The 13365-nt window shown below is 37.3% G+C and overlaps 1 protein-coding gene across 16 annotated transcripts in view; it reads left to right on the top strand.

The window, feature by feature from the left end:
- The window catches only part of PRCP (prolylcarboxypeptidase), a 78247-nt gene that overhangs the window by 45592 nt on the left and 19290 nt on the right, over positions 1 to 13365 (top strand). For all 16 annotated transcript variants that reach the window (XM_057552891.1, XM_057552897.1, XM_057552906.1 and 13 more), the window contains 4 exons: positions 2901 to 3002; positions 5828 to 6009; positions 6246 to 6403; positions 7486 to 7658. In XM_057552891.1, the coding sequence (XP_057408874.1) occupies positions 2901 to 3002; positions 5828 to 6009; positions 6246 to 6403; positions 7486 to 7658 (615 nt within the window). The remainder of the gene's footprint in view (positions 1 to 2900; positions 3003 to 5827; positions 6010 to 6245; positions 6404 to 7485; positions 7659 to 13365) is intronic.

The following is a 13365-nucleotide window of genomic DNA, read 5'->3' as shown; positions in this document are numbered from 1 at the left end:
TCTTGCTTCCCTGACTATATATTCTATCATCTTTTATAATAATGCTTGAATCTGTTAACAAAACTTAATTTAGGAGGACACATGAAAGGAATAAATTTTCCTTTTTAATGTTCCAGAGCTAAGACTAGAAAATGACAACTTTCTACTGAAAAGCTAGTCTGTGAATTACCTTAAAGTGGGGACTGAATCATATTTTCTACACTGCCAATGTTTGGCATGGTGCCTGGTATTCAGGAGGTCTTAGTAAATGTTGAACCGAACTGCACTGAAAGCAAAGATATGAACCCAATTATACTGTGTTATCACATTCCACATTTCTGATTATTTCCTTAGGAATGCTAATAGTCTAAATATGTTAGTTGAAAATAAAATAATTCTCTAAGAGCTGAGATCCTAGATATCTGTCTCTCTTAGATGAGTGACAGATGAAATCAGGACTTATTTTCCTTCAGATTCCTGCTCTGTTATTCTGTGAAACAACTGAGGCTGCCTTGTCTCCCTTTCTCTTTCTAATGTGATTTCTCTTTTATGCCAAGGCCACGGGGCAGCTTCTCCTATTCAGTTATTTTCCCAGCTCCTGTTCTTTATCATAGGTAGGCAACTGTTTCTGCTTCCACAGACCCCACTGCTCTGACAGGCACTGCAGCATAATTTAATAAGACTTGCTGGGAATCTCTGACCTCTGATGTGGTAGAAAGGAAGAGCTACTCAGGGTAGGAAGAGTTCCAGGTACCTGATAGAGGCAGATCCTAGAAGGACAGATCTTGGCCCTTTCCCAGCCCTAGACACACCTTCCTTTACACACTAAAACGTTTGGGTTGCATATTTACATATTCTGGACATTTATTTATTGAGAGGCAGTATAGCATAGTGCTCAAGAGTGAAGATGTCAACCAGTGATAAGATTTGAATTCTGGTTTCGCCACTATGCTTTGTGACTTTGCGTTAGTTTCTTATTCTGTGCCTTAGTTTTTATATATTAAATGGTTATAGTAATGTCTAGTTAATTGAGTTGTTATGAGGGCAAATAAGAATTAGGAACTTAGAACAATGCTGGCACATAATGTTATTTAATATTAATATGTTATATGGACCTCTTTTGAAAAATAAAAACACCCTGAAATAGGTACAGGTAAATAATCACTTAATACAGTTGCTTCCTCTCAAACCCTGAGGTCAACTCCTCTGGCTATTTTGATGGATGATCCTTACCCTTAAGAAACTCATAGTCTGGTAGGGTCAGACACACATGTAAGCAAATATTGCAGCAAAGTAATAGAGATCTATACCTAGCACAGTGGTGTTGAGAGGAGGGTGTGATCAGTAAGCCATAGTGGGGGCAGACAGAGGAGGGCATCTTGAGCTGGTGTTACAGAATCTGTAGATACATGGCAGGGAATGAGCAAGGTGTTAAGAGAGAAAATGGGGGTTATTTGAAACCATCACAGATATCAGGTTAGATTCTCCGTCCTCACATGCATACAGCTCTTTTAATTGTTTATTTATTGGTCAAGACAAACAAAAAAAAACTTAGAGGTTCTCAGTCTTTGTTAGGGAGCAACAGCTCATTAAAAAGCAATAATGTGGGGCTTCCCTGGTGGCGCAGTGGTTGGGAGTCTGCCTGCCAATGCAGGGGACACGGGTTCGAGCCCTGGTCTGGGAGGATCCCACGTGCCGCGGAGCAACTAAGCCCGTGAGCCACAATTGCTGAGCCTGCGCGTCTGGAGCCTGTGCTCCGCAATAAGAGAGGCCGCGACAGTGAGAGGCCCGCGCACCGCGATGAAGAGTGGCCCCCGCTTGCCGCAACTGGAGAAAGCCCTCGCACAGAAACGAAGACCCAACACAGCCATAAATAAATAAATAAATAAATAAATAAAATAAAATTAAAAAAAAAAAACAAAACAGAAGCAATACTGTAACAAATTCAATAAAGACTTTAAAAATGGTCCACATCAAAGAAATCTTAAAAAAAAAAAAAAAAAAAAAATAGAAAAAAAAAAAAAAAAAAAAAAAAAGCAATAATGTGCACTGGGAATGACAAGTAGTTTTAATCTGTGCTAAATCTAAATCTAGTCAACTGAAGTGGGACACCTAGAATGCTTTGTTAAGAAGGGTTCTGAGGGCACAATTTGAGGTAAGTGAAAAAATGCAATGGTTGATTAATGACCAGCATTATGTGTGGAAATAAGGAGGTCTTACTGCACTTGATGATTGTGTTCTGGAGCCAGATGGCCTGTGCTTGAATCTTAGCTCTGCCACTTTCTAGCCGTGTGACTGTCACAGGTTATTTAAACTCTTGTGCCTCAGTGTCCTTGTCTGTAAAATGGGTATAATCAAAATGCCTATCTCTAAGATTGTTGTGATAATTAAGTGAATACATATAAAGTGTTTAGAAGGGTATCTGACAAGTGGTAAGCACTCAATTAATATTAGCTATTGTTAGCTACTATTTATCTTCATGTAAATAAGGTTAACATAAAACCCAAGGGAGTCCAATATGTTTATTTGTACTGTTCTCTTTCATGTTATAAATAAAAGTTATCTGTGAGTAGGCAGATAACTTAGTTATCCGCAGCTCTTTCCTAGATTCTTTGGCACACAGTGTAATTTGAAGGCTGTTTTAGACATAATGTTGATTTTGAGGCTAGGGTGTCAGAATAAGGAGAGTTGGAATGACTGGTAGTTGAGCAACTTGGGCTTATTTTTAATTGTTTCACTCTAATACAGTGTGAGATTGATGTGCAACAATGAAACAGCAATTATATTGTTTACCTGTGGAACAAATATGAATTGTGCAGCTTCTCAGAGAACTCTTTTTGGTCCATTTCATGAGTTGCAAAAAGATTCAGACTTTTTTTCACAACCTGATTTTATCCTGTGAATTTGTAAATTCCTCCTAGGGGTTCATGTGGGACATGGCTGAGGAACTGAAAGCTATGTTGGTGTTTGCTGAACACCGATATTATGGAGAGTCCCTACCCTTTGGTGCCAACTCCTTCAAGGTAAGTGTATTTTCTACTTTTAAGTTTAGAACATTTTCTAATTACATGTCTCACTGTAAGAAAGAAATGATAGCTTTAATTTGAACTGCCTGAAATTTCAGTAATTTGTATTTAATCTTTACTTTTTATGTTTAATGATCAGTCTTTAACTCAGTGTGATGAGGCTAGCCTTCACCAGGCAAATCTTAATCTATGGCTGCAGAGATTGGCGGGAACTTTTCATTGTTTAAAAAATGTCAGTAAATAATCTGCTTTATAAATTATACACTTAAATTATTGGGTCTACCACTGGAAAAAAATGTAATGAGTGCACAAATGTTTGCTTAGTAAGGTGTTTTTCAATAAAATAAGGACAAATCATTGCTATGATTCAGTGAGGCCAACTGGCCACTTGGATTCCCTTCTGCCCTTTCTGTTCTCACAATGAGCTTTGGCCTCAGCCACAAATCTACACTTAATAAGCCAGGACACCTTTTCCTCAACTGAGTCACTCATGTACTACCCTTGTGATTCTGGCTCTATGAATTTGCTATCTGTATTATTATTCACCGACTATTTTTCTTTAAATAACTCACTTTTTTTTTTTTTTGATGTGGACCATTTTTAAAGTCTTTATTGAACTTGTTACAATATTGCTTCTGTTTTATGTTTTGGTTTTTTGGCCCCGAGGCATGTGGGATCTTAGCTCCCCACCAGGGATCAAACCTGCACCCCCTGCATTGGAAGGTGAAGTCTTAACCACTGGACTGCCAGGAAAGTCCCACAACTCACTTTTCAAACTTAGTGTTATCTTAGTAAGGCTTTATGTACTATTTTTCTCTAAATTACATTGAAATAAAACAAGTATTATATTAAAAATGTTTGCTCACTACCTAAGATCATCATGCATACCACCATTATACACATACCATGCTTTTGGAGAAATCTGAGTTAGAAATGATTGGGGGTAATCATTTGCTAGGCTTCCTGTTTTGAAAGGACTTTTTATTTTTATTTTCAGAGGTTTTATTGTCTCATATTATAAATAGTCCTTGTTTTATAAATGAAAAGCAGAGCAATTTGCTGATATTTGTTAGGCTGCATGGGAAACTCTATCCTTTAGCTTATTATTTTGCATAATTATCTGATTAGGGGAGTTGACAGGTCCTGAAACCATTGGGAGGTAGTCAGCTTGTTGCAGATAGAAACATAACCTCCTCTCCTAGGTCCCTGTGGTTCATACGTTGCTAGCAAAATGGCGGTAAGGGCTGTCTTTGATATGCTTCCTTCCTTTCATGTGCTCACAGAATTTGTCAGTAGCGTGGGGGAATATTACAGATATATTGTGAGAATTGGGAAAAAACCGCACTCAGCTATACATAGTGCCATTAAAACTGGAAGTAAAGAATAGTGACAGACAATGAGAGAGAAGGTAAGAAGCCAGAAAGCATACATCTTGGATAAGGGGGAAGGTTAAAGGAGTAGGAAAGAGGAAAGATGGAACTCTGGTTCCAAAATATACCAGGTGATGGGAGTAGTCAGAGTGGTGAGACTAAAGTATGAAGGTCAAATAGGATAGTCTGATATGGGTATGTAGGTGTGTTAGTTATCTCTAACAGTTTACCTCAAACCTTAGTGGCTTAAAACATTTATTATCTTACAGTTCCTGTGGGTAAGGAATTAGGAGTGGCTCAGCTAGGTGGTTCTGTTTCAGGGGATCTCATGAGCTTAAGATGTCATTTAGTGCTTCAGTCATCTGAAGACTTGACTGAGGCTGGAGGACCCTCTCTGCTCATATGGAAGATCCACATGAGTGACAAACTGATGCTGGGTATTAGTAAGAGGCTTCAGTGTGTCCCCTCTTGTGTTTTTCCAAAGGCCTGCTTGAGTGACCTCATGACATGGCAGCTACCTTCCCTCAAAGTTGACAATCCAAGAGGGCAAGGTAGAAACTGCAGTGCTTTTTATGACCTGACGTTGGAAGTCACATATCACTTCTGCCACATTCTGTTCGTGTTAGAGCCAAGTCACTAAGTCCAGCCCAAGTTCAAAAGGAGAAGAATTAGTTTTCACCTTTTCAAAGGAGACACTTCATTAGCCTTCTCAGCTAAGCAGGACTCTGAGTTCCACCTCCCTATACTGCAATGAGGAAATTCTCCCTAGGTAGAGAACTAGATGATCGTGGAACTTACTTGCGGAGTATCCTTCTCTCAGGGCTCAAAGTCTTGTGTTGCTTGTTTTCCAATGTCTCAAAATAGTTGTTCCATAGGTTGCTGTTTTTCTTTTTTTTTTTAACTCCAATTTTATACTTGTACATCAGGCAGGCTGATTTGTTCCAGTTGTTGGTGTATCAGACATAATAATAATCTTTCTGATGAGGAAGGATGAGTTTTATTTTTACTGATGATTCTTACTTCAGTTTTCCATAGGGTTTAGTTTACCTTTGCCTATACGGTAGCCATTGTAAATGTTTCAAGATTTGAAATAAAAGTTAGAATAGAGTAGTTGTCTGTTAAGATTAGTATTGTATTCTATCACAGTTGTTGTTAAATGTTACTTACAGTTTGTCTCTGCTGTTTCTACTACCTCAACAAGGTCTTTGGTAAATAGCATTTAATAGAAATTACATTTGAATGCAAAATACATTATCTTCTTCCCGCAAACTTAAAGTCACTTTTTCATGAGTTTAAGTCAGCATTGCTATTGCTTTGACTGGGCGTTTTAACTCAGTTGCCTAGAAATTCTATTTGGAGAAAAGCTTATCTGGCTTTTTTCTGGATCTATGCTATGCCTAAGCTGCTATTATGTGCACATTTATACCCATGTTCTTTGTTATTTTTCTTTAGGATTCCAGACACTTGAATTTTCTGACAACAGAACAAGCTCTGGCTGATTTTGCAAAGTTAATCAAATACTTGAAAAGAACAATCCCAGGAGCTAGAAATCAACCTGTCATTGCCCTAGGGGGCTCTTACGGTGGCATGCTTGCAGCCTGGTTCAGGATGAAGTATCCTCATTTGGTGGTTGGGTAAATGCACTTATGTTGGATGTGAGCACTTTCTTAATAATTGTCAAGGCAAACGTAGGGATTTGTTTTGGGTAAAACATGTTCTATTCTGTTGTACTGAGATTTCTAATTTCTACTTCATTAACAGCTGTTATTTTTCTCACCATTTTTGTTCAATATAAGTTTCAATTTTAAAACTTGAATTCGATGAGTTACATTTTTTTCTTTTCTCCTTCCTTGGACTTGTTACCATTTAGAGCTCTTGCATCCTCTGCCCCCATCTGGCAGTTTGAGAATATGGTACCTTGTGGTGTATTTATGAAGATTGTAACTACAGATTTTAGGAAAAGTGGCCCAAATTGTTCAGAGAGTATCCGCAGGTCCTGGGATGCCATTAGTCGACTCACAGAAAAGGGTAAGCTTTAATTAGGAGAATGGAATCTTGGGATTTTTTACCTTTTAAGTGTAAAATTTAACACTTCCCACTTTCTAAGTAAACTTTTTATATATTTAATTATAACATATGTATTTAAGTATAACATATAGAAAAGTACACAAATCAAAATACACAGCTTGGGGCTTCCCTGGTGGCGCAGTGGTTGAGAATCTGCCTGCTAATGCAGGGAACACGGGTTCGAGCCCTGGTCTGGGAAGATCCCACATGCCACGGAGCAGCTGGGCCCGTGAGCCACAATTGCTGAGCCTGCGCGTCTGGAGCCTGTGCCCCGCGACGGGAGGGGCCGCGATAGAGAAAGGCCCGCGCACCGCGATGAAGAGCGGTCCCCGCACCGCGATGAAGAGTGGCCCCCGCTTGCCGCAACTGGAGAAAGCCCTCGCACGAACCGAAGACCCAACACAGCCAAAAATAGATAAATAAATAAATAAATAAATAAATAAATTTAAAAAAAAAAAAAAAAAAAAAAAAAAAAAAAAAAAAAAAAAAAAAACAAAATACACAGCTTGGTGAATTTTTGCAAAGTGAATATATAGTGTAATCAGCATGCAGATCAAGAAATCCCCTCAGAAATCCCCTCAAGCCCTTTTCAGATACTACCTCTGCATTTATCAGGCTAATCACTATCCTGCATTCTAGAACCATAGATTAATTTTGCTTGCTCTTGAATTTTTTAGTAATCAGAATTGCATAGTATGTATTTTTTGTCTCTGCTGTCTTTTGCTCGGCACTGTCAGATAAATCCATTTGTATTATTTAGTTGTAGTTTATGCATTCTCATTGCTCTATATGTTCCATTTGTTTATTTACAAAAGGGAATGATTCAGAATACTAATTCTGGTAAGCTTCATGAAGATAGGCAACTTATCTATTACGAGATTAACCAGTTCTAAAAATATTTTGTTGAATGTTGAAAAAGCATTCTTGGAGAAACTGTATAGAAGACTGAGTTTTCTGAAATACCAAGTGAAGAATGAATGATCTGTAAAGCCCTTCTGCTGAGCAGTGCTTATTAGATTCCAACAATTTGATTCTATTCTCAGGTACTGGCTTGCACTGGCTTTCTGAAGCCCTTCACTTATGCACTCCATTAACAGAATCTCAGGATGTTCAGCGTTTGAAAGACTGGATCTCTGAAACCTGGGTGAATCTGGCAATGGTGGACTACCCTTATGAGTCCAACTTTTTACAGCCTTTGCCTGCTTGGCCTATCAAGGTAATAAGAAAATGTCCTTTCATCACTTTTAATCACATACTTCTCTCTCTCTCTCCTTTTTTTTTTTTTTTTTTTTTGTGCATTCTCTGACTTTCAGCATCAGAGGAAGTCCCAGTGACAAAGGGGCTCTGAAGTTAGTCAAACCTCAAACCTAGGCAAATCCTGGCTTTTGTCACTTTCTGGTTCCTCAAACTTGGACATGTTACCTAGCTCTTCTGAACCTCAGTTTTCTCATTTGAATAATGGAGATAAAATGCATAGATTACAGAGTTGTATGAATTACAACTCTTAGAACTAAGAACCAACTCTTAGAAATAAGACCAATAGTTGCTGTTAATGGAATAATTACTATGTACCAAATTCTGTGCTCTGCACTTCATATACACAGTTTATATATGTGAGACACATAGAGCTATATAATACATGGTCCGTGCTTAATAAATGGCAGCTGCTATCAAAGTGCTATGATTCAGTCAACTGCTAACACATTCTAAGTGCTACATACATCATAAAGGCATGATCCCCACACAGCAAGGTGGAGTGGAAAGAGCACTGACTCTGGTTCCTTGTTCAGAACTACCATTTACCAGCTGCGTGATCTTGGGCAAGTCTGTTCTCTTCTTGGGCCTCCGTGTCTTCCTCTGCACAATGGGATAACGATACCTATGTTCTCAATAGGGATGTGCTGAGGATCAAATAAAATATTGGATGTGAAAACACTCTGGAAAATTTAAAGACCCTTGACACAATAAATTTTAAGGTTCTTTTCATGCCAGAATTCTTTATTGTATGTGTTGTTTTTAAGCATTCCTTTGTAAAGAGCATTCCTCTTAGTTTTAAAAACAAAAGCTGGCCAACTTGATGGTTATTAAATTTAGAGAATACAACAGACTCTACAGGTAGAATGAATGCTGTGAATGTAGATAGAATTGGGAATACAAGAACCAGGTTTCAAAAGCACTTTTAATTTAACCGTCCCTTTAAGTTATTAAATGCACACCTTGTTTAAAACTTTGTAACCCAAATGGAACAAGATCATTTGCTATTAGAGATATTTTTCTTCATCTAAAAAGTAGAATGACCAGTGAGTATATTGCACATAGCAAGCCAGAGGTAAATGCATATTGAATTAAATTGAATTTTGACAATACAAAGTTATTTTAAAGAGCAGATCTCTCTCATGGTAAGAAAACCTAGATCAAAATAATGAGAAAAAACTAAATCTGAACCAATTAGTCTCCATAAATGTCTATGTGCTAATAATGTCTTATATTTCTATATTATTTTACTCTTTACACAGCACTTTCATATATACTATCTCATTTAATCCCCACAAAAATACTGTGGGAAAAAAGAGTTATAATTCCAGTTTTATGGAGAGGATATTTAAGCTCAACTAAGAGGTAGTGGAAGTGGGATTTGAACTCGAGTCTACCATTGTTCAGAGGCTATGATCTTCTCCCACATTGCACTGAACTAGAAGACTTGACTGAAGATTTGGGTAGATTGCTGGCCACAGTGTGACAACTATCAGATTTAACTTTGAACTCTGTGTACAAAGTGAGAATTACATTTGCATCTTTATGCCCACTTGGAGAACAACTGAGTTGTCAGATGATAACATATGGGCAATTCCCTCATTACTTAGAATAGGGGTTGGCAAACTTTATGTGTAAAGGACTATATAGTAAGTATTTTAGGCTTTGTGGACCATGTAGTTTCTGTCACAGCTACTCAACTCTGTATTTCTAACAGAAAGTAACCATAGACAATATTTAAATGAATGAGGAAGACTATGTTCCAACAATACTTTATTTATAAAACAGGCAGTGGTCTGGCTTTGGCCTGGGGCCTGTAGTTTGCCGCCCTGACTTAGAAAAAATGCCAGAGGAATACAGCTTTTTAATATTCATTTGCTTATGATTTGGAACAATGAACAGTCTAACTGGTTTTATCTCTGCTTCTTTAATGTTCCTTTTGAGATATTTTGCTGTTGAGTCTTAAACGTAAATATATATTCTATCCTATCTCTCTCCTAAATAATCACTCAGAATTAGTGGAGTATATCTCAAATATTTTGTCATCTGTTTTTGATTTAGCACAATCTTTCTTTTATCTTTTGTGTACATACATATTGTAAAAGTTTATTTTTAAGGCAAGATAACTTGGTGTCTTTGCCTCACAATCACCTTTTATTTCTTTTATCTAGGACTTGTTCTTGTCATTTCCTCCAGTTAATAATTTTTACCAACTTTATCCTTTCTTTTGACATATTAAGGAATTCTTGATTGCTTATGATATATTTATAATTCTGTTTCCTGCCTGCACCCCACCGAAAGTAGTCTCTCTTTGCCTTTTGCTTGAGAAACTTCCATTGCCTACATCTATCTCTAATTTTATCCTATCTGATTTCAGAATTTTTCCACTACATGCCTCTCTTCCAAACTCTTAGCTTCAGATCACTTTCTTTCACTGTTCATTCTGTTTCTCCTTTCTTGACCCCGTCTCTGTTCTCCCAACCCCCTAATCCCTGGAACACTACCCAGTTGGGGACTGCTCTTTCACTTGGATAGTTCCATTTACCCAGGACTCCTCCTCCCTCTGATACACTTCCTCCTTTTTAAAGGGCTGACAAACAGTCGTCCTTTTCTGAGTCTGTAACTCAGGCTTAGGGTGGTGAGATAATATGTAATAGTTGGGTTATGAAAAAAAGCAGGTGATTTCCAATTCTGCCTGGACCTTGTACAGTTCTGAAGTATCCACATGCAGCAACTGAATGCCATTTTCCATGTCAACTCAAATATTATCCTTTCTAATTTATCTTTGAGCCATGTACACTCAGACTCCATTTGCTTTTGTTTACTGTTAACAGAAGCTGCAACATTCATGCAGAAATAATCATGGACTTGGCTGATAGAACACAAGGAAGAAGAGAAAAGGGAAATAGAAAACCCCTCTGTCATTTGACTGCTCTGTCAGCATAAAAACTGCTAGTTCTCAGTTCTCAGCTTAAAGACCAGTTTTAAAGGATACTGTAGAGTTTGTCTATTTTGGAATCATTTTTCAGCTGATAACTCGCCAAATCTTTTGGCTTAGCCTCCTGAGCATGCAGATAGATACAGTGAAATAATAAGGTATAAGATGGAAAATCTCTTCCGTTTGTCCTGGTGTTTGATAATGTATGCGACCTCTCTGGGTGGTTTAAGCGGTTTAGGTGCATTCTATGAAAAGGGAGCTTTTAATGACAAAACTAATGTGATTATCTGAGTGAGGGTGAGAGGGGTATTGAAGCCTTAGAGAAAGAAAATCTGTTAGAAAAGCTGAATGTATCTGCTTAATCCTTTCTCTAATGTGGATGGACCATACTCTCTGAGAAGAGATTGGTCTTTTTTTTTTTTTTTTAACCTATCTTCTTTCCTTCTTCTTTAAAAACATTTTCTTTGCCTTCTTTTTCTCTCTTATTCAAATGCTTATCCTCATAGGTACAGGGACACTTAAAGCTTTTAAACAATTCATTATCTTTACTTTCTCTGGTGTACATGGGTCAAAGGGCAGAACCTAAATATTTGGGTACAGAGCTGATTAGTTTGGTACTAAGATTACAATGTTCTACTATCTCCATAATTTCTACACTCTTTAAAACAGAATTATTAAAATGGACCTCTTAGGCTCTTTTTACGTTTTTCCTGAATGTTCACATTTGTTCTAGGAAGTAGAAAGTGAATTAAGTCTATCCATTTCCTGAACCTCATTTTGCTCTACTGTTTTACAGTTTCCTTTTCACTATTGCATAATAAGAAGTTTTGTAATTTTATATTGCCACAGAATCCCTTCTGTCTAAGTTTCTACCTAAAACAAATAAACTTAGAAAAATATAATCTAAGAATAAAAAAATATTTGTTTAAAAAATTAAGCATGAGGCTACAGGTATGTTTAGGTACTGTTCGTGTTGTTATTTGTCTCTTATATTATAACTTCTAGGCTGAGTGTGTGTAGTGTAGTGTTTACAAATGGAAGCTTCAGAGTGGGTCTGCATTTGAATCCCCGTTCTGCTACTTCCAGGCTGTTTGACTTTGGAGAAGTTTCTTAACCTCTCTGTGCTTTAATTTCCTCAACTGCAAAATGGGGATAATAGTAATTATAATGCTTCTTAGGGTCATTATGAGGATTTAATAGCACCTGGTGTATAGTAAGCACTAAGTTGATGCTAGTTATATGCATATAATTGTTATTATATGATGTCAAAGAGATATTGGTATACCAGGACTTTGTAGCCAAAGTTTGGGTTCAGAACTTATATTCACAGTTTTAAATTTGTGTATCTGTAGCAGACCTCTCTGAGCTTATTTCCTTCTCTGTGAAATGCGGATGGTTATTATATGTTTCTCCCTGGGTCATTGTAGGGAAAGCACCTGGCCTCAAGGAATAGTCAATAGTTTTACTAGCAGACTCAGCCCCAGCTGCCCCCTTATCAGTAGATTTATAGTCTAAGTAGGAACGCTGTGCCTTTTGTAGAAATTGTTTAGAAGACACTGTTTGCTAGTGTCTACAAAATAAATGGAAAGTGTAGTACTGGGGCTACCTCAGTGCTGAGTATTTTGGATGGAAGTGGTTGGCAGAGAATCTTTTCTTGTCTGATTAGATCACAGTCCCTAAGTAAATAATCAACAGACCAAGTGCTTGCCCTCATCAGATGGGTAATGCCTGCAAATTATCAGGCCTAGGCTGAAGTATTATATGAGGTTGAACCAAAAATGCCAATATTTGTGTTTGACTTATAAACATGGCAATTTCATATGCTTCAGCTTAACACTTACATAAGTATTTTGTGTATCCTTTAGCTCTTTAATAAAAGTATATGAATATCTCCTGTTGAATTACTAGCCTTTGAATAAGCATGGGAATAGTGCTGAGGTTTTGCTAGTATAATTTAAGTATTTTTGGGAAAACTTTATTTACTCTTGGCTACTAAAATTCTTAATGGAATACAGTCTTCCCTCAGTATCCATGGCATCCTCAGGGGATTGGTTCCAGGAGCCCCTGTGTATACCAGAATCCATGGAAGCTCAAGTCCCTTATATAAAACGGTATAGTATAGTCAGTGGGCCTCTGTATGCATGGGTTTCCCATCCGTGAATTCAGTCAACCTCAGGTGGAAATGTCCATCCATGGATGCCAAACTTGTGGATATGGAGGGCTGACTATATATTTACTGAAAAAAATCCGTGTATAAATGGATCCACCCAGTTCAAACCTGTGTTTTTCAAGGGTCAACTGTACATAGAGAAATGTAGAGAGTGTGTCTTTTATCTAGAGGATGATGCTTAGACTCACAGAATCTTTGAGTTAGAGAGGAAATACAGAAACACCTAAAATAACAAAATTCTCTTATTTTAAATATTTGTAAACAAATTTTAAGTGATATTTTTTCAGGCCTTCTCTCTATCATACTGGTAGAATTATAAACTGGTACTTCCTTTCTATAAGGCAGTTTGACATAATGTAGCAAAGGCCTTAAAAATGTTTATTTCCTTCAAACCAGTAATTCCTCTAAGAATTTATCTCAAGAAAACAAGGGTAGATAGGTAGATAGATAGATAGATAGATAGATTTAGCCCCAAGGATATTTATTGTAGCCTTACTTGCAATAGTAAAAGATTGGGAATGATTCAGATGACCAATTATAGAGTTTCTTCAACTATTCCTC

The sequence above is a fragment of the Balaenoptera acutorostrata genome, chromosome 9 (genome assembly GCF_949987535.1).
Source record: "Balaenoptera acutorostrata chromosome 9, mBalAcu1.1, whole genome shotgun sequence".
NCBI classification, from domain to species: domain Eukaryota; kingdom Metazoa; phylum Chordata; class Mammalia; order Artiodactyla; family Balaenopteridae; genus Balaenoptera; species Balaenoptera acutorostrata.
Note: the sequence above shows the minus strand (reverse complement) of the source record. Positions and strands in the feature narration are given on the sequence as shown.